The 22717-nt window shown below is 42.9% G+C and overlaps 1 protein-coding gene across 4 annotated transcripts in view; it reads left to right on the top strand.

Annotated features, from left to right (window-relative positions):
* The first annotated feature begins 1607 nt into the window (after positions 1 to 1607).
* GK (glycerol kinase) overlaps positions 1608 to 22717 on the top strand; it is a 53441-nt gene continuing 32331 nt past the window's right edge. For 2 of the 4 annotated variants that reach the window (XM_074983386.1, XM_074983388.1), the window contains exons 1-11: positions 1608 to 1746; positions 9952 to 10025; positions 11544 to 11650; positions 12176 to 12253; positions 13203 to 13282; positions 14078 to 14215; positions 14628 to 14737; positions 15811 to 15877; positions 19928 to 19945; positions 21804 to 21839; positions 22495 to 22562. In XM_074983386.1, coding sequence (XP_074839487.1) covers positions 1669 to 1746; positions 9952 to 10025; positions 11544 to 11650; positions 12176 to 12253; positions 13203 to 13282; positions 14078 to 14215; positions 14628 to 14737; positions 15811 to 15877; positions 19928 to 19945; positions 21804 to 21839; positions 22495 to 22562 — 854 coding nt within the window. In that variant the 5' untranslated portion in view covers positions 1608 to 1668. The remainder of the gene's footprint in view (positions 1747 to 9951; positions 10026 to 11543; positions 11651 to 12175; positions 12254 to 13202; positions 13283 to 14077; positions 14216 to 14627; positions 14738 to 15810; positions 15878 to 19927; positions 19946 to 21803; positions 21840 to 22494; positions 22563 to 22717) is intronic. The other 2 variants (XM_074983387.1, XM_074983390.1) reach the window with 2 other exon arrangements.

Raw genomic sequence — 22717 nt, forward strand, 5'->3', positions numbered from 1 at the left:
AAGTAGGGCAATATTCCCATCTTAAGATAGGAATAGCAATTTCGACGTCTTGCCGCCTAATGTCGATTTCAACATCAAAATAGCGCACGGTGCGTGTAGATGCGACACATGCTATTTCAATGTTGTGCAAGCTACTTCGAAGTAGCCAGCTAGTGTAGACGCACCCTTTAAGTCATAAGGAATTTCCTGGTTGACTGCAACCTAAGGGACTCTGTAGGAAAGCATTTGTTCTGAATCAGTCTGGCTCAATGTGGCTTGAATTGTACCTTTCAGCCTGCTTTGGCTCTGGTTTTGCTTCTTAGGTGTTAGAGTTCTGGGTTCTAAGAAAGTGATGTTATGTTGTAACCTTCCAGAAAAACATAAAATACTTCTGACTTCTCCCTGTTTATGCTGGCAGTGTAGCATTAGTTTTCCCCTCTGACAGGCTCAATAGGCATCTGTGCTGGAAAATTTGAAAGCTCCACACCACCCAGTAGACTGGAATACCAAATGCTACAACCTGCAGGAGCCCCTTATGACAACCAGCAAATGGCACATCCAACTAACTATTTAGCCAAGCAGCATCCTACAAGGAGGGAGGAAGTATAGTTCAGTGGTTTGAGCATTGGCCTGCTAAACCTAGTGTTGTGAGCCCCATTCCTGGGGAGGTGATTTAGAGATCTGAGTCTACTAGATTAAAAAGAAGGAATGGTGCTGGTCACTACCAAGAGGACAGGGGACTACACTTGATGCCCTCCCGAGGTCCCTTCCAGGTCTACAACAGGTGTGATGTGATGTGTATAATGAAACCGGTGAGGCACTTATCATGTGATGTGATGTGATGTGCATACCACACCTGGCGTGAAGGTTGCAGATTAGCAGCTTTGTAAGACAAAAGAATGTGGGTTTTTGCCTTTTTTTCCAATGCAAACCAAGCAAGGCAGTGCCAGGGCCCAGGAGGACAGTCATTGGCATCAGAGTCTCCATGACAAACACCTTGACAGGGGAGCAAGGAAGCCGGGATGACAGCAGAGAAAAGGGAGAAAGGCTTTCAGCTGGGAACACACGGGTGTATGCGCCAGGCTGCGGGACGCTGCAGGCAGAAGGGAATGAACCTGTGAGCGTAGGCACAAAAGCCATGTGCTCTGCGGCTCGAGCTTAGCCATGGGCCGGGTAGCAGCGACTACGCTCTCCCTGGTCAGTGATCTCCGGGGTTACTCTGCAGAACCTTGTGCTGGATCCCAGCGCGGGCAGCGCAGCGCAGACCTGCCCATAGAGGGGCTGGTGCTGGGGCTGCTGCGCCAGGGTCGCGAGCACCCCTCTTGCTCACGGCAGAGAACCGCAGCGCTCCCCCGCCATCTGCCGGGCTCGGCCACCAGCAGCACGAGGACGCAACACGCCCGGTGACAGCTGGAGCACATAACCGCCTCCCCGGCACGCGCAGGCTCAGCTCTCGCTCTCTCCCCCCGCCCACACGAAGGCGGGCTCTCGCGGCTCGCCCCCGCCGCCCACCGCGCGCTGATTGGCCGCGGCGGTGCGGCGTGTCGGCCGGCGCCCTCTCCCAGCCCCCCTCCGCGCCGCGGGGGCGTAGACTCAAGCCGCGCGTGCCGGCTACGCAGGCAGAAGGAGCTGGAGGTGCGGGCGAGTGTTCCAGGGTAGTCCGGGAGACGCGTCTCGCGAGCGGCGCCCATGGCCGCCTCCGACCGGGCGGTGCTGGGGCCGTTGGTTGGCTCGATCGACCAGGGCACCAGCTCCACCCGCTTCCTGGTGAGTGCCCCGCCTTGTCCTGCCCCGCGGGGCGCCCCCTGCTGCTGGGGCGGCGCGCTGCGCTCGGGGGCGGGGGAAGGGCTGCGCCCTCTGCCGCCGCGTGCGGGGCAACGGCTCTCCCGGGCCGGCTCGGCTCGGCTCGGCTCAGACCCGACCCGCTGGCGTGTGGCGCCGGGAGCTGGCCAGCAGCGCCTCTGCTGCGCGGCTCGCCCGGGAGTCAGCCAGCCAGCCCGGAGCCCCGGCTCGCGCTGCGCTCCGTTCTCCCTCCGCACGGGCATCGGTCTGACCCAGCGGCCCGCGCCGGCCGGAGGCGGCTCCGAGGCAGAGCCCTTCTGGGCTCCCGCGCACGCTGGCTGCCTTAGCAGCGCGGGGAGAGCCGCAGGGCCGAGTAGTTGGGGAAGCCAGTCCCAGCGCTGGGGTGGGGGTGGGGACGGGGACCCTGGTGCCCCAGCACAGGTGGGAGAGAGGCGCAGAGCTGGGTGTTCTCATTTCACCTCGAGAGGGCCGGGTGTGTCAGCGCTGCTCTGGGATCAGCCCACTGGGCACCGATTTGACGCATCCCTGAACATGCATTAAGTCGATCTCTGAACACCCTCCTGTTGGCGCTGGCAGGCCAGTAAGGCCGGGTCTACACAAGGGAACAAAGTGGATCCCAGACACGCGATTGGCCATTAGAATAACTAGAATCGACGTATCACTATCCACTTTCTTCCCTTGGTGTAGATGGGGGCTCTTCTGGTTTGCGCCAACATCCCTTTTGTGTTAAGTACCTGGATCAGTGGCTGAGCCTTGAGGGATTGATGTTGCCGCATCTTCACTGATGCAGCGTAATGGAAGTCCCCATGATCAATTGTGGCACATTGAACATGTGGTAAGTATAGACATACCCAAAACTGCAAAGAGTTGCGGGAGTCGAGAGGAGAGCAGCCACAGTGGATTTTACCGGGAATGTTAATGCTTAACCCAAAGAGGCTGGAGCAGTCCCCCTGGCCACCATGAGCAGGGGGTTGCTTCAGACCCATGGGACTTCTTCAAGCAGGAGTACTTCAACACAGCCAGAGCAGCTCTGGTCCCTGATGCAATGTGGGGGCTGTGGGGGAGCTGTCCCCCTTTTAATTGGTTAACCAGTTAAACCTGTTGGGTAACCAGTGAAATGGGATTTTGCATCCCTAGATTTTACCACATGGAAGACACCGTGGCATGTCGATTTCAGCTATGTAAATTGCATAGCTGAAGGAGACCAATGGTAGAGGTAAAAGTGGACAAGGCCTCAGACTCGGGGGCTAAGAGTAGCATAGATATTCATGCTTTGTAGCATAGACGCTCATGCTTTGGGCTGGAGCCTGGGCTCTGAGACTCACCCCTTTTGAAGTGTTTCTGTGCCTGAACTCTAACATGAGACTATGTCTACACTAGCCTGGAAGATTAGCCTGCTCAGGGTCGATGTTCCAGGGTTTGATTTGACACATCTGGTTGGGATGTGCGAAATCAGCCTCTCAGGGGTTGCAGTCAACCCATGTATTTATGAGGAGATGTGAGGAGTAAGGGAGGGGTCAGGTTTTCCCTAGCCCTTGAGTATGAATGGCCAAGTAAGCCAAGCACAGATATGTCGATTCTAGCTATGCAATTGCCATAGCTAGAATTGCATATCTGCAGTCAACTTACTTTGTCTGTGTAGACATAACCAAAGCCTGAAGGCTGTACAGCAGTTTTTAACCCTATGGGGTAGTCTTATTGCTGTGTCCCAGGGACCTGAGCTTAGTGTGCAGCAGACAATCAAATCCAGTAGGTGATTCTCCGCTGCTGCTGTGTTGCATCTTATGTAGTTGATGACACATAGGAAATGTTACTTTTCCAGTCTGGGAGGGGCTTGCATTCACTGTGCACCCAATCAGCATGTGTGGGTGTGAAAAGAGTAATGCAGCCTGTTGCAGAATCCAGCCTCATAGTATGTCTTAAAGTTGCTGATGATGAAGACTAGTGTGAAATAGTGCAGCTGAGTCACTATTGTCATCATGAAGCCTGTTTCTGCCCATAGGAATAGCTCAAGGCCCCAGTTCTGCAGAGATTTGGCACACATTTTAACTTAATACACTGAGATGTTCTAGTGACTAACTAGACTCTTCACATTGCATACGGTTGTAAGCATAAGTTGTTCATCCAAGGCCTTTGATAAGTCTTCAAATTGTAAAGATCATTGAAGTCTCTGGTCTGCACCATAGCTTAACTAAAAATATTTTTTCTCTGCAACCTGGTGGAGGAAGCTTAATGTCAGAAATGGTTCTTATATTTATTTGAGGAACGAAACACTGTTCTGTTTTTGTTTTGTTTTGTTTTGTTTCTTATTATAGAAATGTTCCCAAGGCTCCCAGTAAAAGTTGGAGCTCCTGTTGTGCTAAGTGCTTAGTTTACAACCATGTTGAGAGAAATGGTTCCTGCTCTCACGGTTGTGTAAGCTAGTTAGAACTGTATAACATTACATGAGGCATAGCAGGGATGTGGGGATTCATGCTTATAGATCTAGTTGTGGGACTGAGGGTGGAGGGATAGGAGCTCATGTCCTGAAGCAGTGGGATCTGAAGCCTTCAGCTCCTGGCAGGTCTGGCTCTCAAACTTCTGAGGATTGTATGTATGGTAAATGTGGCCACCTGTGCCATAACTTGAAGTGGGCCCCAGGATTATTCAAGTTTTGCAAGCAACCTTTGTGGTCCCAGGATGTATTGTCACTGTTTATCACTGTTTGGATGGGTTTATTTGCCAATATACCGTAGAAGAGATGTATGACTCTGACTCTGAACCTGTTTCCTCATATTAAATTAATATGTGGTTCCATTCATCTTTTTCCATGTCTTCATTTAGTACCAACGGCAGCAAAGCAGTGTGTCAGGTACTAAACTCATAGGGTGTGTCTACACTTGCATTCCTCTTTCGAAAGAGGTATGCAAATGAGGTAAATCCAAAATGCAAATGAGGTATAAAAGTGCATATTCTGCACCTCATTTGCATATTCTAATTTCAGAAGAGTTTCTTTTGAAAGAAGAAAGCCAGTGTAGACACTGCTCTTTCGAAAGCAAACCCCATTTCCGAAAGAATCCTTCTTCCCATTAAATAAATAAAGAAGCTCTTTTGAAATTAGAATATGCAAATGAGGTGCAGAACATGCAAATTTATACCTCATTTGCACATTTGATTTACCTCCTTTGCATACCTCTCTCGAAAGAGGAATGCAAGTGTAGACACACCCATAGTCTCCGTAAGCAAAATGACAAATAGGCTATGTTTACACTAGCCTCCCTCTTTCAAAAGGGGGATGCTAATGAGACACTTCAGGATATGCTAATGAGGCGCTGCAATGAAAATGCAGCGCTTCATTAGCATAATGGAAACACAGCCCTTTGAAAGTGCCACTTTCAATCACGTGCACCTCGTCTACATGGAGTTCTTTTTGAAAGGACCCAGTGTAGATGAGCTGTGCATGATGGAAAGCAGCACTTTCAAAGTGCTGTGGCTGCCATTATGCTAATGAAGCATTGCATATTCATTGCAGTGCCTCATTAGCATATCCCAAAGTGTCTTATTAGCATTCCCCTTTCGAAACACGGGGGAGCTAGTGTAGACATAGCCACAGAATAATAGAACAACTGGCTATGTTATCTCACAGTTGTTACCTTCTACTTCTGAACAGAAGGATTTTGACTTATTCTTAGCGTGTTAGTTTCTGGTCCTTCTCCATTCTTATTCTTTTGCTGACACGCCAAATTCCATTTTAACATTTAATCACATAGGCCAGGAATTGAATGACCACATAAATCTGTATGTTTTAACATGACTGCAGAAGTCAAGTGGTGAGAATTTATATGCGGTTGCTACATGCATATTCAGGCCAAAGTGGACTTTGATTGCTCTTGTTTGAGGATAGGTGAGAGCATCTGTATCCTGAGAGAAAGGCAGCGTGTGTGGGAGAGAAAATCTATCTCAAAAACTTTGTTTTGGCATCCCTTTCCCGACCTCACTTGCCTGCATCAATGATACCAGAACAGCTTGTGTCACAGTGTGACTTGGGTTGTTTTGGTTTTTTTTTATTTTTTGTTTAGATATTAGTCTAGTGTCTAAACTCTAAAGCATGTTTTGCTTTGCTCCATATTTTAGGTTCGTATTGCTATACAGGTGTGGATTGTTTTCATTTGTGTTTGGCTTTATTTTTTTATCTTTCTTGCTTTGTGCTAGAGGCAGTGTCTGCTGCTTTGGTTGAGATGGTGCTGGAAGTACACTGAAGGCACTTACAAAGAACAGAGGGAATTACTTACCTGTGATGCTGTCAGCATTCTGGCAGATGGTCTCTGTATGTATGTAGGATTTCTACTGAGAATTTGTCTCAGTTGATAACAGCAGCCTGCTGGGAATAAATAGCTCATGTGGGAACCAACCCCAGTGGTGTCACAATTGGGATGAGTGCTCTGCCACCCTAGCACGTCAGTCCTCATTGGTTTAGGATTAAAAACTTGGCCTGGCTCAAATGTGCTGCCATAGAGCTGTCTGAGGCTACATCTGCACAACAGCCTTATTTCGAAATAATCAATTCCAGAACAGCTATTCTGAAATAGTTTATTTTTAAATGACACAGCTATGCACAAGAATGCTTTTTGCCATGGCACCCAGCTATTGCAAAGTAGCACGTCTGGATACATAGTGCCTATTTGAAATAGTGCCATTGGATGTCATTATGGCTTATTTTGAAATAGTGCTTTTCAGTGTCTTAACAGTGCCTATTTCAAAACAGGCACTATTCTTTCTGCAGTGAGGTTTACAAAATTCAAAATAACATGACTGCTATTTTGAGTTTTATCAAAATAGAGTGTAGATGCTCACAAATTTATTTCAAAATAAGGCTGTTATTTAACCTGAGTGACTTTACCCATTTGCACCAGCCTCCGTAGCTGAAAGACCAGAATATGCTGCCCTCCAGCTACAAGTGCGTATGAGATTATGAATGTTGCCAATATGCCAAAACATGTTTCTAAAAATAAATAAATAAATAACATTTGATCTTATTAAAAAAAAAAGATTCATATCAAGTGCATTGGTTACTAGGCTTTGGACTTTTTAAGAAACCTCGGTATCTCTTTCTTCTTGATGTGCATACATACAACCTTGCAAATTACAATCATTAACAAATGTTGGAGATGTGCTCTTGGGAAGAGATTATTTAAATTGTCATAGCACCTAGAACTTTTGATTCTAGGCATTGTACAGGACAGGCAGGGATTCTTAATGCTACATGGTTGAAGAGGTTAATCTGGCTTAATAGGATGAAACACAGATGCGTATCTAGAAAGAAGAGGAAGGATGACATAACCATAGTACCCTTTGTGTAATCTAGTTGTGTGTGCCACATAACTACCATACACATACAATGGGCAAGTTAATAACTGTCAGTGTTCTCTGGCATCATAGCAAAAGTGAGTCTCTGAGCTTAATTTTATCACTCTGGACAGTGTAGGAATGAAATTATTTTACTACCATCATGACTAGTTATTTAACTTGAAAACAGTCGTCTGTTCTTGTAAATGAAGGTGTAACAGTTCTGGACAACATGTAAGAAATTCATTTATATTAATGGAACCAGGAGGGTGGTTGGTTTGGTTTGGTTTTTTTTCAGCCTTAGCCTCCCCTTCACTTGAGCCCTGAAGCTGTTTTTCATCCCCTGCCTGTTTTGTGTGCTAGTGTGGTATCTGACAGAATTAAGATGATTTTGATTAAAACAATTCAAGTGCTGTTGTAAAGATTACACAGGAAGGAGAAATCCTCAGTCAACTGTATAGATTTTCCTTTAAGTCCTTAACCAATAGTTTTTGTTTTGTTTTTATAGACTTAGCTCTCTAATGACCAAATTGCCACCAAGTGAAAATTTCAAAATCTAAGGAAGTTTGTTATGTGTCAGAATTAGTCCTGAAAAGTTTCCTGCTTAGCTATCAACTTCATTACTACCCTGAGAGTGTGTGACAATTTCTTGGTACTGATCTCTGGAAGCTGAATCCTTCTAACAATTTATAGAAATAGGAACAGAACCAATTATGTGTGACTTTGGAATTGTGCCTCAACTATATCCTGGAAGACCAGTACCAAGAGAAGAGGGTAGTTCATACCTCCACATCCATTGTTTTTGTCCTTCTCTGCTGATTCTTCCAGTAAGGATAGCTTGTGGTCTCACTGCCAACTTTTGTGATTGTTCTTGTAAGAACTGTATTGTGGTATCTGATTCATTTTAGGTCACCAAACTGCCATCAGTTGGCAACCGTTTTCAGCTGGAAATAAGAGGCTATCTTTCATGCAAGCATCACTGGCCACTCAAATGCTTTAGCTTACCCATTATGTTGCTGAGGAGTTAGTTCTTTGCTTTTCTGAGCCAAACACTCATCTAAATAATCTAATTGGGCCAAGACCCCTGTTCCTCTGTGTCCTGTAGTGGGCAGCTGCATTGTTAGGATTCCTGTGTCTTCTTTCTCACATTGTCTCCACAGTGCCATTCTGTTGATCTGGATAGAGACCCTGGACCTACAGGTTGCTGTTTACCCTTTTTCCTACTCCCTATTAGTGTGTTTGATGATAGAGATGTTGCAGAAGATGCTCAGGGTGAATGGTCAGTGCTGATAGCATATCCTTCCTATACCCATCTGCTCCTTTGAGCCTTCCTCTGTTTGTCTCTTCTTCCTCTCCAACCCAGGGGCCTGTGACATGGGACATAGTCTCCAGCTTGTTCTGACCTTTCTGGGTCTGTTAATCATTAACTTCTCCTGCTGCTTCTTCCACTTTAATTAAGAGAGCATTGAGTGTCAGGTATTCACAGGCCATAGCAATTTCTCTTTTTCCTCCATTACACTGTGGTGTTCCAGTGAGTTTTTTTTTCTGGATTTTGTGAGCTCATAAAGGTGTTTTTCTTTCTCTGTTTTTTAAAGTGTGTAGATAAGGGGAATGACATAAACCTAGAGGTGCATCAGAGCTTCAAAGTAATCATTTCTTCCACAGAATCTGACTCTGCTTTGCATCAGTGAATCAGTTTTGGGGAATAAAGGCATTTCAAAGTAGCACCGGCACTTCAAAGTGCCCATGACTACACAGCATGTTGGCACTTCCAAGTTTGACAGTTTGAAGTTGCCATTGGGGAGAATTAGCCTAATGAAGTGCTGTATATGCATTGCAGCACTTCATTAGTAATCTCCCATCAGCCTGATTACCGGAGGACGGGAGCAAGTGTAGATGTAGCCTTAGTGTTTTATGCTATTTATCTTTAATTTATCCCTATGTGTCTTCTAATAGCTCAGTAAGCAATGCAAGTGTTCGTAATGCTGCTAGACAATATTGATCTCCCGCAGTCTTGCAAATTCTTTTATTCATCACCGGTCAGGTCCTGAGGATGCTGTACTAGACAGGTTCAACCTGTAGTTATTCCTGACAAGGAAGGAGGGCATGCTTGCTCTTCTCAAAAGGGGTCTTCTGAGCTAAGCATTCATCTAAATAATCTAATGGGGCCAAGACCCCTATTCTTCCATGTCCTGTCATGGGCAGCTGCATTGCCCGCTTAGATGTTATTAGGATTCCTGTTTCTTCTTTCTCACATTGTCTCCACAGTGCCATTCTGCTGATCCAGAATCCAGGGAGGTTCAACCTGTTATTTGTTACAAGGAGGAGGGAATGCGTCTTCTTCCTATAAGTGGTCTTCTGAATATCTGAGAAAATCCAAGGAAGGTCTATATCTCCTGGTCTCTGATTACTAATTACGGTATTGGGAGTGCTGTAGTTAGAACCTGAAGAGGTCCTCCAGTACCTGGGTATCTCGACTGCTGCAAAACTGAGTTCTTAAACTCCTTAAAAGATCACCATCCACACCACCTACCAGCAAAGCTAGTTCTAAGCTTGTGGTGCCCCTTTATCTATTTTGATGGAGAGGAGTTAAAGACTAAGGCAGATCTTGGCCAAAAAAAAAAAAATCCAAATTGGGTTAGGGATGTTTTTGCACGGGTGGTGTGACAAAGGAAAGCAGCTATAACATCTAACATTACTCTATTGCTGTAACTTTACACACAGGACACTCATTGCTCAGTGGAAATGTATGTAGCATATCTTTACTTTATTATTCTCTCCCCATATATAATTGTTTAGTCTTGTAGGCATAAATTAATTTAATCTGTATCATTTTATTTGCAGGTATTTAATGCAAAAACAGCAGAGCTCCTGAGTCACCATCAAGTAGAAATAAAACAGAAATTCCCTAAAGAAGGGTATGATTTCTATATATCTTTGATTCAGTTTCTGTCTAAATTTCAGCGTGACAAAAGCCTGTAGAATACATCTATGTATGCATAATTGTAGTTGAAGCCAGTGAGTAACCTGTTAAGAGTATGGAATCAGATACATTATTCTTTTTTACCACTTAAAATATTTGCAACAGAATCATTTTTAAAAAACAATAACAAAACCCTTCTTTATGTGGCCTAATGGAAGTAATGATTCTTTAAAATGTTTATTAAAGTTCAGTCCTCACAATAGTTGCTGACAAATTATTTTTTCAATGTCCAGTCTTGTTTAAAATGGTAAAACTGCTCATTTTCTTGGCTGACTTAATGGCATTCATATTTGCCAACTTCATCTATGAAGTCTGCAAAATTTACTTGCTGGCTCTATATTTACTGTATTGTTCACCTTGTGTTGCCCCCAGACTCCTTCCACCTCCATGCTGAGGCAACATATGTGTATCCATAGAAGATAGCAAAAAGGCTCTTCTGATTTTGAAATATCCACATTGATTTTTTTTCTTTACAAATGCTGACTGACTTACAAGTAACAAGCAGTCCTATAGCACTTCAGAGACTGAGCTAAGGTATTAGGTCATGAGCTGTGTTGAGTGAAACCTTGCTAATTTGTAAAGTGCTACAGGGCTGCTTGTTGTTTGTGAAGCTACAGACTAACATAGCCACCCTCTGAGACTATTGGGGATGTCAGCTGGTGAGCGTTAGGCTTATCGGTATGGTTTCCGGTAACCTAGCCCTTGCCAGGTTGTCTCCAGTGGGGACAGGGGTGGCAGGTATTGTAGGTGGGCAAAAGGCGATGCCATTCCAAACTGCCTCACCTGGTGTTGCCCATGCTCTGCTGAAGGAACCCAGACTCCATCCCCCAGCTTCTCTTGTGGGTGGCAGAGGCTGGTGAAAGCAGGCTGGGGGTTGCTTCCAGGCTCCCTAGAGTGCTGGGGCCAGCTGAAGCCATGTTACTTGCCAACTCCTTGGAGCTCTGTGGGCTGGGGGCCGGTGGCCCCATTGTGTGTGGAAGGGGAGAGGTTGGGGCTGCAGCCATAGTGGGGAATGGGGCTCATGCAGAAGGGGCATGGCTGGGGGTCTTGACTCCCTAAGCTGTGGGGTCACCTATCTCGCATGCGTGGCAGCCAAGCACACTGGGTCAGAGCAGCCTCCAGTCATGGGTGAGGCCACATGGCAGGACCTAATTTAAGAATGTTAATAAGTTAACCATTTTAACATCGTTACTGACAATTCAAACTGTCAGCATGTTTGACTAAACAAACACTTTCTTTATGGTGCAGCATAGTGTTGGTCATTCTTATGGGGCACAAAACAAGTTGACTTGAGGGAAAAGAACTAGTTGAGTTAATTTTTTGGATCCTCTTTTAGTAGTCTGAGCATGTGACCCTGTGGCATGCTCTTAAAATTCTTGTGCAGCTCTCCATAAATGTAGCAGCTACTTCATGTTTTGCTTCTGTTTTGATTGTTGTCTAATATTTATTAAAGGTGGGTGGAACAGAATCCAAAGGAAATCTTGCAGTCCGTTTATGAATGTGTGGAGAAAACATGTGAGAAATTAAACCAGCTAAACATAGACATCACCAACATAAAAGGTATTACTGCAGTTTCTTGCATTTAACTAACTACTTTTCAGATCATGCTTTGGAGATTGGAAAAGGTCACATAGGCCAGTAATAAAATCAATGATTAGAAAGGAAGCAGAATTTTTTTTTTTTTTTTTTTTGTATTAAGCTCTGCATTTTGGGAAAATAAGGTGTTGCTGACACTTACTAGCAGTGCATTGTTTGGCCAAATAGACCAAATGAATTCTCTTTCCGGGAATTGCTGAGAGGTTAGGTAGCTACTAACACTACTAGTGACAAAACACTAATCATGTTTTACTGTGTCAGCTATTACAAAACTTTAGTTTCTTCTATTCATGATGGGTTGTGAAGTCTAAATAGAAGAATAAGTGATGTAGTGTAGAGTTGGTTTTTAATTGACAGAGAAGTGATGTACCAAGAATGTAAAAAGCACAAGACAGAACATTTTTATTTTCCTTTCACTTTTTCTTCACTGCCAGCCCTCCAGAAATCTCTAAAGTATACTTGAGTTTTTCCCCCTTCTTTGTGTTCCAGCTATTGGAGTCAGCAATCAGAGAGAGACAACTGTGGTTTGGGACAAGACAACTGGAGAACCCCTTTACAATGCTATTGGTATGGATTGCAGTGCCTAACTGGTGTATATAAGTTTTAAGAAGATATTTACACTTCCTTCCAGGATAGTCTCACTACAGATGTGCTGACAGATTTTGAGAAATCTTGATTAAATCTTGTTAGAACCTATTAATAATAATGGATATTTTCAAAATCTGTGTGCTTGCAACCACTGATGCTACAATAACACAGAAAAATATCCTAATTAAATATTCTTTCAGACGAGCTATCACTTTACAACTTAGCTTAATAAATCTTTCAATAGAGTTCCAACAAAGCAAAAAGTTGAACACTTGTGTTTTATTCATAGTCTGAAGTCTGCTGCAGAACTGAAAGATCCTAAGAGCTTTCAGACTCCTGCAGCTGGCATTGCTTTGTGAGAGGTGATTTAAGTTCTTCCTTCCAAGTAGCTTTTCATGTTTAACGTTCAAGTGTGTGACACTTATGACTTTGTCTCTGGTAAAACTGAGCATCAGTAATTGTTCAATACCGTTTACTGCTGAACTTGAGTGTTCACACAGAAGTAGCAGATTATCAACCTGTTATGTGCTTTAAGCTTTCTAATTGAATGGCATTGGTCTTCTGGTAAACTGCTAAGTATTGTATCTCTCTTGTTTTACCTCTGTATAATTTACAAATAGATGGAGAAGCAAAATCGAATCTTCGTATTTTCTCTTTGTAGAAAGTCAAGTTATGACATTATGGACAAGTTAGTCTTACAGTAGAATGTCCCTTCTTTATTGTTACAGTGGTGCAGAAATATGCATATAAATATTTTTCTTGACAATTATTTCCCTATTAAAAATTTAGTGTTGGCTTACTTACACTAAGGAAGTCAGCAGTTTTTTATAAGAAGCTATATAGTTCTGCTGTTCCTTGACTATTACAAATAGCAAATAATGGTTGCATTGTTATAAATGTTTGGTGTGTGCTCTATTTTGATTTGTAGTGTGGCTTGACCTGAGAACACAGCCAACAGTTGAGAGGCTTCTTAAAATAATTCCAGGGCAGAATAAGTGCTTTTTTAAGGTAAGTGGTTTTTCTGGAGTATACAGTTAATATTGCATTAAATTAAGATTTCCAAATAGTCTTTGTGTGTGTTAATGATTCTTTATTTGAGTCCTGGGTATTGTGTACCAGACACCTGTCTTAAATCTACTAAACTCAAGAGTTAGTGCTTCTGCTGGAATAGAAGTTAACCTTCTCTTTAAATATTAATTATTAGAATAACTTAATTGATGTCGATTAAATTAGTAAGACTAATTTGAAAGTTGAGAGGCTGTTTTATGAGAGTCCATCTTTCTTTTACATTCAGCCTTAAGCCTTGTTGCTGTCTGCTTGCCAAGTCATGTTCTGCTGCTTTGTTCAATAGGCACACCTACCTGGTAGGAGCGGGTCAGTGAATGAGTATATGAACTTGTCTGGCAGTAATGCTTCAAATGTAGCTGAAAGTTCATCCTTTCAGTGTCAAATTGCTCTTTGCAACATCAGCGTTTGCTGTCTGATCAAAGGCAGCTATCATAAACAACAAATGACATCTGTATATGCCTGTATCTCATTGCCACGTGGAAGGCTTTTGAACTGTAAAGCGATCAGTGGTTGTGATCTTTATTCCTTGCCATGTTTACTCTTTGGTTTGGTTTGAGAGAGTTTATGGTTTTCAGAATGCTTGCTGCTTTCTGAAGAAAGAAAGAAAAAAAAAAAAAAAAAAGAGTTTTACATAAAGAATCTTCAATTTCCTTTCCCCTAACTGCATAGAAAAGTACAGTAGTCACTGGAGGAGAGTGACTCATGGGATGTTCTGTATTACTCTCACTCTTACAGACTAAAACTGGTCTTCCACTTAGCACATATTTCAGTGCAGTGAAACTTCGGTGGCTCCTAGATAACGTGGAAGAGATCAGGGAGGCAGTTCGTGATGGGCGAGCTATGTTTGGTACCATTGACTCATGGCTTATATGGGTATGTATGTGAGGGTTCATTTCTGAAAAACACTTTTGTCCATCATTTAAAAAAAAAATCAGCTATCTTAGGACATATAGATGGAGGAGAAATTAAAATTTAGAATGGTACCCTAAGTAATCCCTGTTTTGCGCAAACGTGCTATGTATTGTGTCCATACTGGATGTAATTGTCTAATTCTTTGTTCACTTATTGCAAAGATATCAAAATTCCGTCTTGTCTTGTCTTAAAAGTGCAAAAATACTATTTCTAGTTCTCAAAATATTTATTTCATTTCTTAATGGTTAAACTGACTGTTAAACTCTGTGGCTTTTCAAACCTTCACCTGGTAGTGGTTTACTAGTACTTGATTATTTTGTTTGAATTGTTGACTATTATTTCTTTATATTGATATTGTTGATTGCTTTTTTAGAGTTTGACAGGTGGGAAGAACGGAGGTGTTCATTGTACAGATGTAACCAATGCCAGTAGAACAATGTTGTTCAACATTCATTCCTTGGAGTGGGATACTGAACTCTGCCAGTAAGTCTAATTTTTCATTTTAAACTACTGAAATAGCTATATTAGTCATTAGCTAATGACATGTAAAGACGACCTCACTGTGCTTTTCAAAATAAGAATCTTCCATCCTTCTTCTTAGTCACAAATGTGACCAGACAAGAATTGATCAGTTATGTTTATTCTGAGTACAACAGTTAAGGTTCATTCTTTGTAAACATCTATATAACTATGGCTTGTATTAAAGAAGAGTCCAGATTGTAATGTCTTTCTATATGAGAAAATCTTGTGCACCAAAGTGATTAAATGTTAATAGAATAATTTCTGAATTATCTGACTAGTTCTTCAGCATATTAAACAAGTAGGCCGTGTCTACACTAGCCCAAATCTTCGAAATGGCCATGCAAATGATAATTTCGAAGATAACTAATGAGGCGCTGAAATGCATATTCAGCACTTCATTAGCATGCAGCAGCTCTTTGAAATTGCCACTTTTCACTGCCGAGTGGCTTGTCCAGACAGGGGTCCTTTTTGAAAGGATGCCCCCAACTTCAAAATCCCCTTATTCCATAGGAATCCCCTTTTCAAAAAGGACCCCTGTCTGGATGAGCTGTGCGGCAGCGTAAAGCAGCAATTTCGAAGAGTCGCAGCTGCTGGCATGCTAATGAGGCACTGAATATACATTTCAGCGCCTGATTAGTAATCTTCGAAATGATCATTTGCATGGCCATTTTGAAGATTTGGGCTAGCGTAGACGTAGTGTACAGAAATGTAGTCTTGTTGCTTTAAATTTAAACTTAAAAAAATTCTTTGGTACTCCAGCAGTCACTCTTCTTTAATTTCAAAGTAGGAGTGATTTTTTTTTCCAAATGTAAAAATGGAGTTGTGCACGTCTATAAAATGCCCAGAAAAGCATATACTGCTTCATAACTGAAACATTCAAATGGCCACTCACATGCTGCTAAGAAGGACGTTAGGGCATGATCTCTAAGATATAGTCCTCAAAGTTCCCTTTACATAATATTTAAGTTTGTCTCAAAGTAGAACATGTGTTAATCCAGCATAACTAAATGCAAAATATTTATCTTTATTTTCAGTTTTTTTGATGTTCCTATGGAAATACTTCCAAAAGTGCGGAGTTCTTCTGAGATTTATGGCTTGATGGTATGATTTTCTTTTTAAACTTATTCTTGCAGCTGTTGAGGGGTGGAGTGGATTGAAGGACTTCACACAGATTAAAAGCAGGATAATGGCTCACAAGTTTTTTTTTTTTTTTTTTAAAAGAACAAATGGGTTGCTTTATCAAACAGAATGAATCGGACATCAGCATCTGCTAGTCATTTTAGTAGTATGTCAGATTCAGATAATTGTAGATAAGGGCAGTATCTTGATGAGTGTCAAGATAGTAAAACTGAGCTGAAAGGTTTTCTTCTGAGATTTGCAAATATCAGATTCTTATTGTGAACTACTTACTGAATTTTGGTAAGTAGCGGGTGAACTAATCTATAAGCAGCATATTAAAAGTAATAAGCCAGATTCAAACAGTGCCCTTCCAGTGCTCCTAGAACAGCCAGAACTCCCAAGGGCAGCTTCCATATGAGCCTTACTGTTGGCAGGAATGCTGGGCAACTCCTATTCAGAGTTGCACCCCTGTGAGTTTGGATAAAGGATTTGAGTGGGTTCTGTGGGAACTGGAAAAAATGCAGCTACCATCTTGGATTGCCTCCTTTTGAGGAGTAAATGTCAGTAAAGTTTCTATTACAAAAACACATCAGAGGCGACATCTACACTATGAAATAAATTTGAATTTATTAAATCGATTTTGAAATGCTGGGCTTTTACAAATTCTAATTTGAGTGTCCTCATGTCCCCACAGGCTCCCCACAAAGTCGAGTTATTGCTGTCACCCCACTAGATTGGTAAACATCGACTGTTACAGCAGTGCGTTGTGGGAATCTATCCCACAGTTCCCTCATCCCTGTAGCATTCTGGGTATTTTTGCTGGTGCAGCATGGGGAAAAAAAAGCCCCAAAAGTGCTTGTGGGTATATGATGTCATCTTCCCACATTGCATTGCCCTTATTCCCCTCCCGGGGAAAGCAAATGGCCATTTTTCCAGGAGGAAGTAAGGAAGGAAAAGTAGGGCATCAACAAAGATCTCCAAATTAACTGAAATCCTTTTCTTCTGTAACAGAATTGCTTTTTATAACTGTATAGCTGTAATTGAATTATCAAAGATTTTACAAAAAAATAGCAGGTGTCTGAGTCTTCTCAGCTGGCCCTCCAGCCAGCGTTCTCCATCCCTTGATTACATATGGTCCCTGAAAATAATACAGGAACAATGCAAAGCTTGAAGAAAGAGTAGGCTAGTAAAGGTTTTGAAAAAAGAGAGATTTTGTGAGGCAGGGTTTTTTGGCTTTCCAATCCATTGCACAGCTTCTGTGCCCTTGGATCACCCAGCAGCCTGTGTGTTCTCAATTGGTCCTTGTGACAGGGCTAGGCCAGGGGGATGGGGGCGAGTACAAGAGGGAAGAGCAGGGCTGGCAAACAAGTAGAGTTGGAGCAGCTGGGGAGGAAGTTGCCTGGGGTCAGTTGGGGAGGAAGTTGCCTGGGGTCAGTTGGGGAGGAAGTTGCCTGGGGTCAGTTGGGGCCAGCTGGTCCCACTTAAGACTGCCTTTAAAAAAACCCTTTGCCCAGTGAGAGGGGAGGGCGATATAGGAGGCAAGTGCAGAGAGGCAAGGCGAGTTTTCCAGAAACAGCGGAGGAGAGGAGTACTCAGCAGCAAGGGGTTAATGCTCCTACCCTGGTGGCCCTGAGATTCAGCGTGAGGCCAGAACGGACTGATCACACAGAGGGAGCTGATCCAGGAGGGGGAATGTGCTGCTGCTGCTGTTGCCGCTACCTGGAGGTGGTGGGGGAGGAAATCGCTGTGTAAGTGGCCCAGGGAGAAAAGCTGTGGTGTCCATGGCAAGGGGAGCCCTTCCCCACCAGTAGCAGCTGCACAGGGTCCCTGTACCAGAACCTGGAATGAGTGAGTGGGGCCCAGGTTCTCCCCAGACCACCATTCCCCCTCTACCTATCTCAAGAGGGGCAACAGCATCCTGGCCATGGGGCTAGTGGACTCAACAGAGCCCAGAAATGAGGTTAGCCATACCACACCCTTCGCCCACTCGTCCATGTGTTAAGGGGGTCAAAGCTTGAAGAAAGAGGATAGAACAGATTTGGAAAAAAGCTTTTGGGCTTCCCACTACACTGCAGTTATCCAAAACGTGATGGGGCTGAAATCTCTTGCTTTTATAATGGAACTATCACATATTTTACAAAAAGCAGCAGATGTCTGCAGTGGGCTTACTTAATGGTGCAGTAAGGTGTCTGTCTTCTCAACTGGCCCACCACCCATTCTTCCCTGTGTTAAGGGGGCCAAAGCTTGAAGAAAGAGGATAGTAAAGATTAGGGAAAAGATTTTGGGCTTCCCACTTCACAGCATAGAGTTGTCCAATGGGGGAAATGGGGCTCACCAAATTTCAAAAAGCAGTGGTGCTCAGGTCGGCGGAGGCAGCCCTGATTGACTGTTAGGGTGCCAGACCCCTTCATCCCATGGGTGGGGATCGGGTGGATGGGAGGATGATGGGCCAGTTGACATGGTCCCTGAAAATGTTTTTGGGTGGAGGGGTAATGGAGTCCATGGCTCGAGGATCAGTTGACATGATCCCCTGGTGGCTGCAAACCCTTGAAAATCTTAGCCGCCAGGGGGAGACTTCCCCCGGGTGGCAGCAAGCACGCAAAAATATTTGGGGACGGGAAGGTCCATGGCTCGAGGGCCAGTTGAAGTGGTCCCCCTGGCATCTGCAAGCCCCTGCAAGCCTTAGTCTCTGGGAGAGACTTCCCCCGCACCTGTGGCACCAAGCCCCTGAAAATCTTAGCTGCTGGGAAAGACTTCCCCTGGGCATCAGCAAGCCTCCGAAAATCTTAACTGCCAGGGGAGACTTTCCCTGGGGGGCAGCGAGCACCCAAAAATCTTTCCTGCCCTGGTGCCCTCACTGTACACAAGCCGAGACATGCCTGGCAGCATGGACTGCACTGAATAGCAGGCATGTCCTTTTATTGGGTCAGGGTCTAGCTACATGATGTGGTTGAGAGCAGGAAAGACCCCAACTGCATGGCGCGGGTGGGGGTGGGCTGCACAAGTGTAAACTGCAGAAAAGAAGTTTCTCAGCCTCTCATACAAGCACAACCCCCTAAACAGCCTAGTTGCCACATGGTGCAGCGGGGCAGGGCTGGTGCCAGCACAGAAAAAGACCCACGTGCTCAGCTAGCAGAGGTAGAGACAGAGCCATGAGCTCCATGTTGGGGCTGTTTTGAACGGGTAGATGCACTCACAGCACTGATAGCAAAGAAAGAAGAAGTTTTTCAGTTTTTCATACAAGCATGGCCCCATAACCATGGGCTTCCTGGTGCCGAATTGAGATGCGCAGGCTTCGTGTTACCTAATTCCTGCTTCCCTGGTGAACAGTGGAGATGGAGCACTCTGGAGTGTTGTGGGATATGCACAGGACACCTTCATTTAAATTAGAACTTGACGCTACACCCAGCTGCTTTCAGCAATGTTATGATACTGAGATTAGTATTTCCTAAATCAAGCTAATGGTATTTACAGTGAAACAGTGACATTGTAATATCAAGCTAACTGCCTTAAATTCAAACTTCTCTCGTAGTATAGACGTAGCCAGAGGTGCAGTGCTGATGTGTTTGTCATCAACTGGTATTTTTAAAGCAGATGCAAAGACTTTCCCAGGAGTGATTGCTGAATGTGGGCATACAGTCAGAAGGAGTGCTAAATTGTAGAACTCAATAACATCGGATACCTTCGTGTCTGGATAAAGGTTTCAAAACGTGATCCTGTTTATCAACTGAGAGCTCATTTTGGTGAAGGGAAGGGTGTCCTCCAGAAGATGATTCTGGATGCTGTTAATTTAAAAAAAAATCTCAGATTTTATTTAAACAAGGCTATAAATATAAATGGTACTAGTACTCTTAGTTGGCTTCTATTAATTTGAAGGGGTTAGAGCAAAGTGAATTTTATTGTTATTTGAACCAATGGAGCAATTGGAAGAAGAGATGAACCTGTTCCTGGAAAATGAGACAGGATAGCTGATTATGAACCCTTTTTTGTCTTTTTCTCCTTTCTACCTATTTTTCTTCTTGCTGACTGTAGAAAATGTGCACTAGCCTGGTGAGTACACATCTTCATTAGGCTGTCTGCAAGTCATCTCTTCCATTCTGTTCAGATACAGTGCATTTCCACCTACTTAGAGGCATGAAGAATGACATTGGTAAAACTTACAAATCTAGCTAGTGTCTCCAGATTGAGATGTTACAATTAAGTGACCAGCTTTACTAGTACGTTTGCATAAATTTTGAAGGCATGACAATTTCATATCTTTAAATGGAATCAGGTGTGACGAGAACAACATGTGGTATTTCAGTGTAATAGAAAGACGATCTGTAATTTTAGTGTACTCTTATGTTTTTTTAAACAAACAAAAAGTCTGGTCAGTTAATATGGGAGTTTTGGAAGCTACTGAGACTTCCTAACTGGAAATGCACTGCCATGTCTCATGCATGGCTTCAGTGAAAATGTATAGTCACAGCTACAGAAAGAAACACTAATTAATTTAAAAAAAAAAAAGGAAAGAAAAAGGCGTATCTTCAGAAGAACACATACTGATACCTGTGGTCATTTACAGGAATACAGCTGAAGAACCTTTTGAGCACATGGTTGTTTTTTCCAAGTGCTGCTTACACTGAAAACACTGTGTGATCTTAAAGTAAGACCTCTGTCATTGTTTGCTTCTTAAACTAATCATAATCACTTATAATAGGAAAGTGCCTATCTTATTCTTGTAGTATCTCCATGGACCCTATTGTTACAGGCCACATGCTAGCATACCTCTAATCATGGTGTGTTTCTCATTTTAATAAGTTTTCTATATGTAGCTTAAATAAAAAGCCATCACTAACTCTAGATTCTGGATTTCTCTGTCTTAGGCTGTGGAGTAAACACATGAATCTTGCTATGTGTTGTTTTGGTTTTAGACTTGATTTTATGAATTAAGCAGAGATCCTATGTACGTAAGAATTCAAATTATGCTGCTGTTGTGATCCCAATTCTTCCTGTAAGCTCTATGACCTCTTGTATCCCTGAATTTGAAGGCTTCACTCCACCTCAGTGTTACTTTCCTATGTTCCACAGAGGGGAGGAAGCCACACAACCCTCCACTCATCCTGGGGAATGTTGCTTGGGAGGTGGATCATCTATACTGATGGCAAAATGCCTTCTGTTCATGTAGAAAACATCTCTCCGACAGAGGCACAGTAGCTTCTGTAAGGGTAGAGAGGACCTGAAAAGTCTATTTTCTGGTGAATAGAACCATTGTGAATCACCTGCGTTCACTACGATAGATGTAGCTGGCTGACTGGTGGAGGAATAAGTTGTATCTGAGGTGACGTTAATGGGAGCTACACCATGCTTTGTAGCTCTTGATAGCACTTGATGGGTAACTGTGAGTTGGAGAAAAATCTTTCTCAAAATTAGTTGAAGCTGACTATGTTGATCTATAAGTGCCAATTTTTGTAACAGTTATTTAGTCAAAGGGTATTGATGGTAAAATGAAGGAGTGTAAAAACACAAACGGGAACTAAGGGCTTATGCTGTTTATGGAGCACTTCTGAGTGAAAGAAAAAGCATTGTGGCAAGCTAGCTTCTTCAGCATAATATTTAGCTTGTGCCAAGAAGCAAGTTTTTAATATTGTTTAAACTCCATGGTTAAAGTGCAGTTTTTCATTTAAATGCTAACTTTTTATTTTTCAAGGCAGTCTTTTGAAATGGCAGTAACGGGCATTGCTTTTAAACTGCTACCAATTCTGATACGAGGGTTCTTTATTCCAACTCTTTCTGTCCACTCCTGAAGCATGCATATCTCCTTTAAAAAGTGGAGAGCGTCTACGCTTTGTTGCTTGAGATGTTGCAATAATAGATAAGCAAGCAGTGTGAAATAAGCTAAAGTTCCTTTTTTTGTACTTTTTGGCAGAAATCCGGAGCCTTGACAGGTGTGCCAATTTCTGGGGTGAGTTCTCTAATTTGAATTCTGACATGAGGACTTGGCTCTGCAAGAGGGACCTTGCTGGAGACAACTTAAACGTAAATTGTTCGTTTTAGAAATTTGACTTTGTATTTGCAGCAAAATTCATTGATTTTGAACAAATACAATATGCTGCCTAATTTGCACTAAATAAGACTATTGTGACTTACTGAATTAAGGCCTGTTAGTGTAAACAAGTACAGTATGTTAGCAATTTAATTCTCTCAAATAGTTCACTGGAAAACTAGGACCGTTTATACTAAGTAAACATTTTAAATGGACAGGTTATCAGAAAATGAAAGCTAGTCATATAACTACCAGATCTGCATGCACAGATGTTGACATAAGCTCAGAATTTGGCCAGTAATGTCAAATGCATGCAGATATTGCACTTTTTCACACTACATTAATTGCTACCATAGCTAGTGGTACTATTTGGCACCTTTTTGTTAGCAGTTTCAGTAGAGAGGAGAAGCAATGAATATACATGAAGACTTCACTTGTGTTCACTTTCTTCTCATTTACATCATACACACTTGACAAAAATTGGGATAACAGGCCTATAAGAAATTGGTTTAAGATTATTGTTACACCATCATTCATATGCACTTCTTTGGTAAGAACATGTCTGTCTTTTCAGTGTTTGGGTGACCAATCTGCTGCTCTGGTTGGACAAATGTGTTTCAAGGATGGACAAGCCAAAAATACGTAAGTTAGCGTAACAGTATTGAAAACAAATACTTGATCATATTTGTTCAGGCCTGAATGTGGCAGCGGGAAGGAAGCTGGGTATCTGAACACTAACCATTTGTGAACATAAGTGTTGGCAATTCCACATCCTTTCTTCTTTTTCCTTTTTAAAA

Source organism: Carettochelys insculpta, chromosome 1, assembly GCF_033958435.1.
Source record: "Carettochelys insculpta isolate YL-2023 chromosome 1, ASM3395843v1, whole genome shotgun sequence".
NCBI classification, from domain to species: Eukaryota; Metazoa; Chordata; order Testudines; family Carettochelyidae; genus Carettochelys; species Carettochelys insculpta.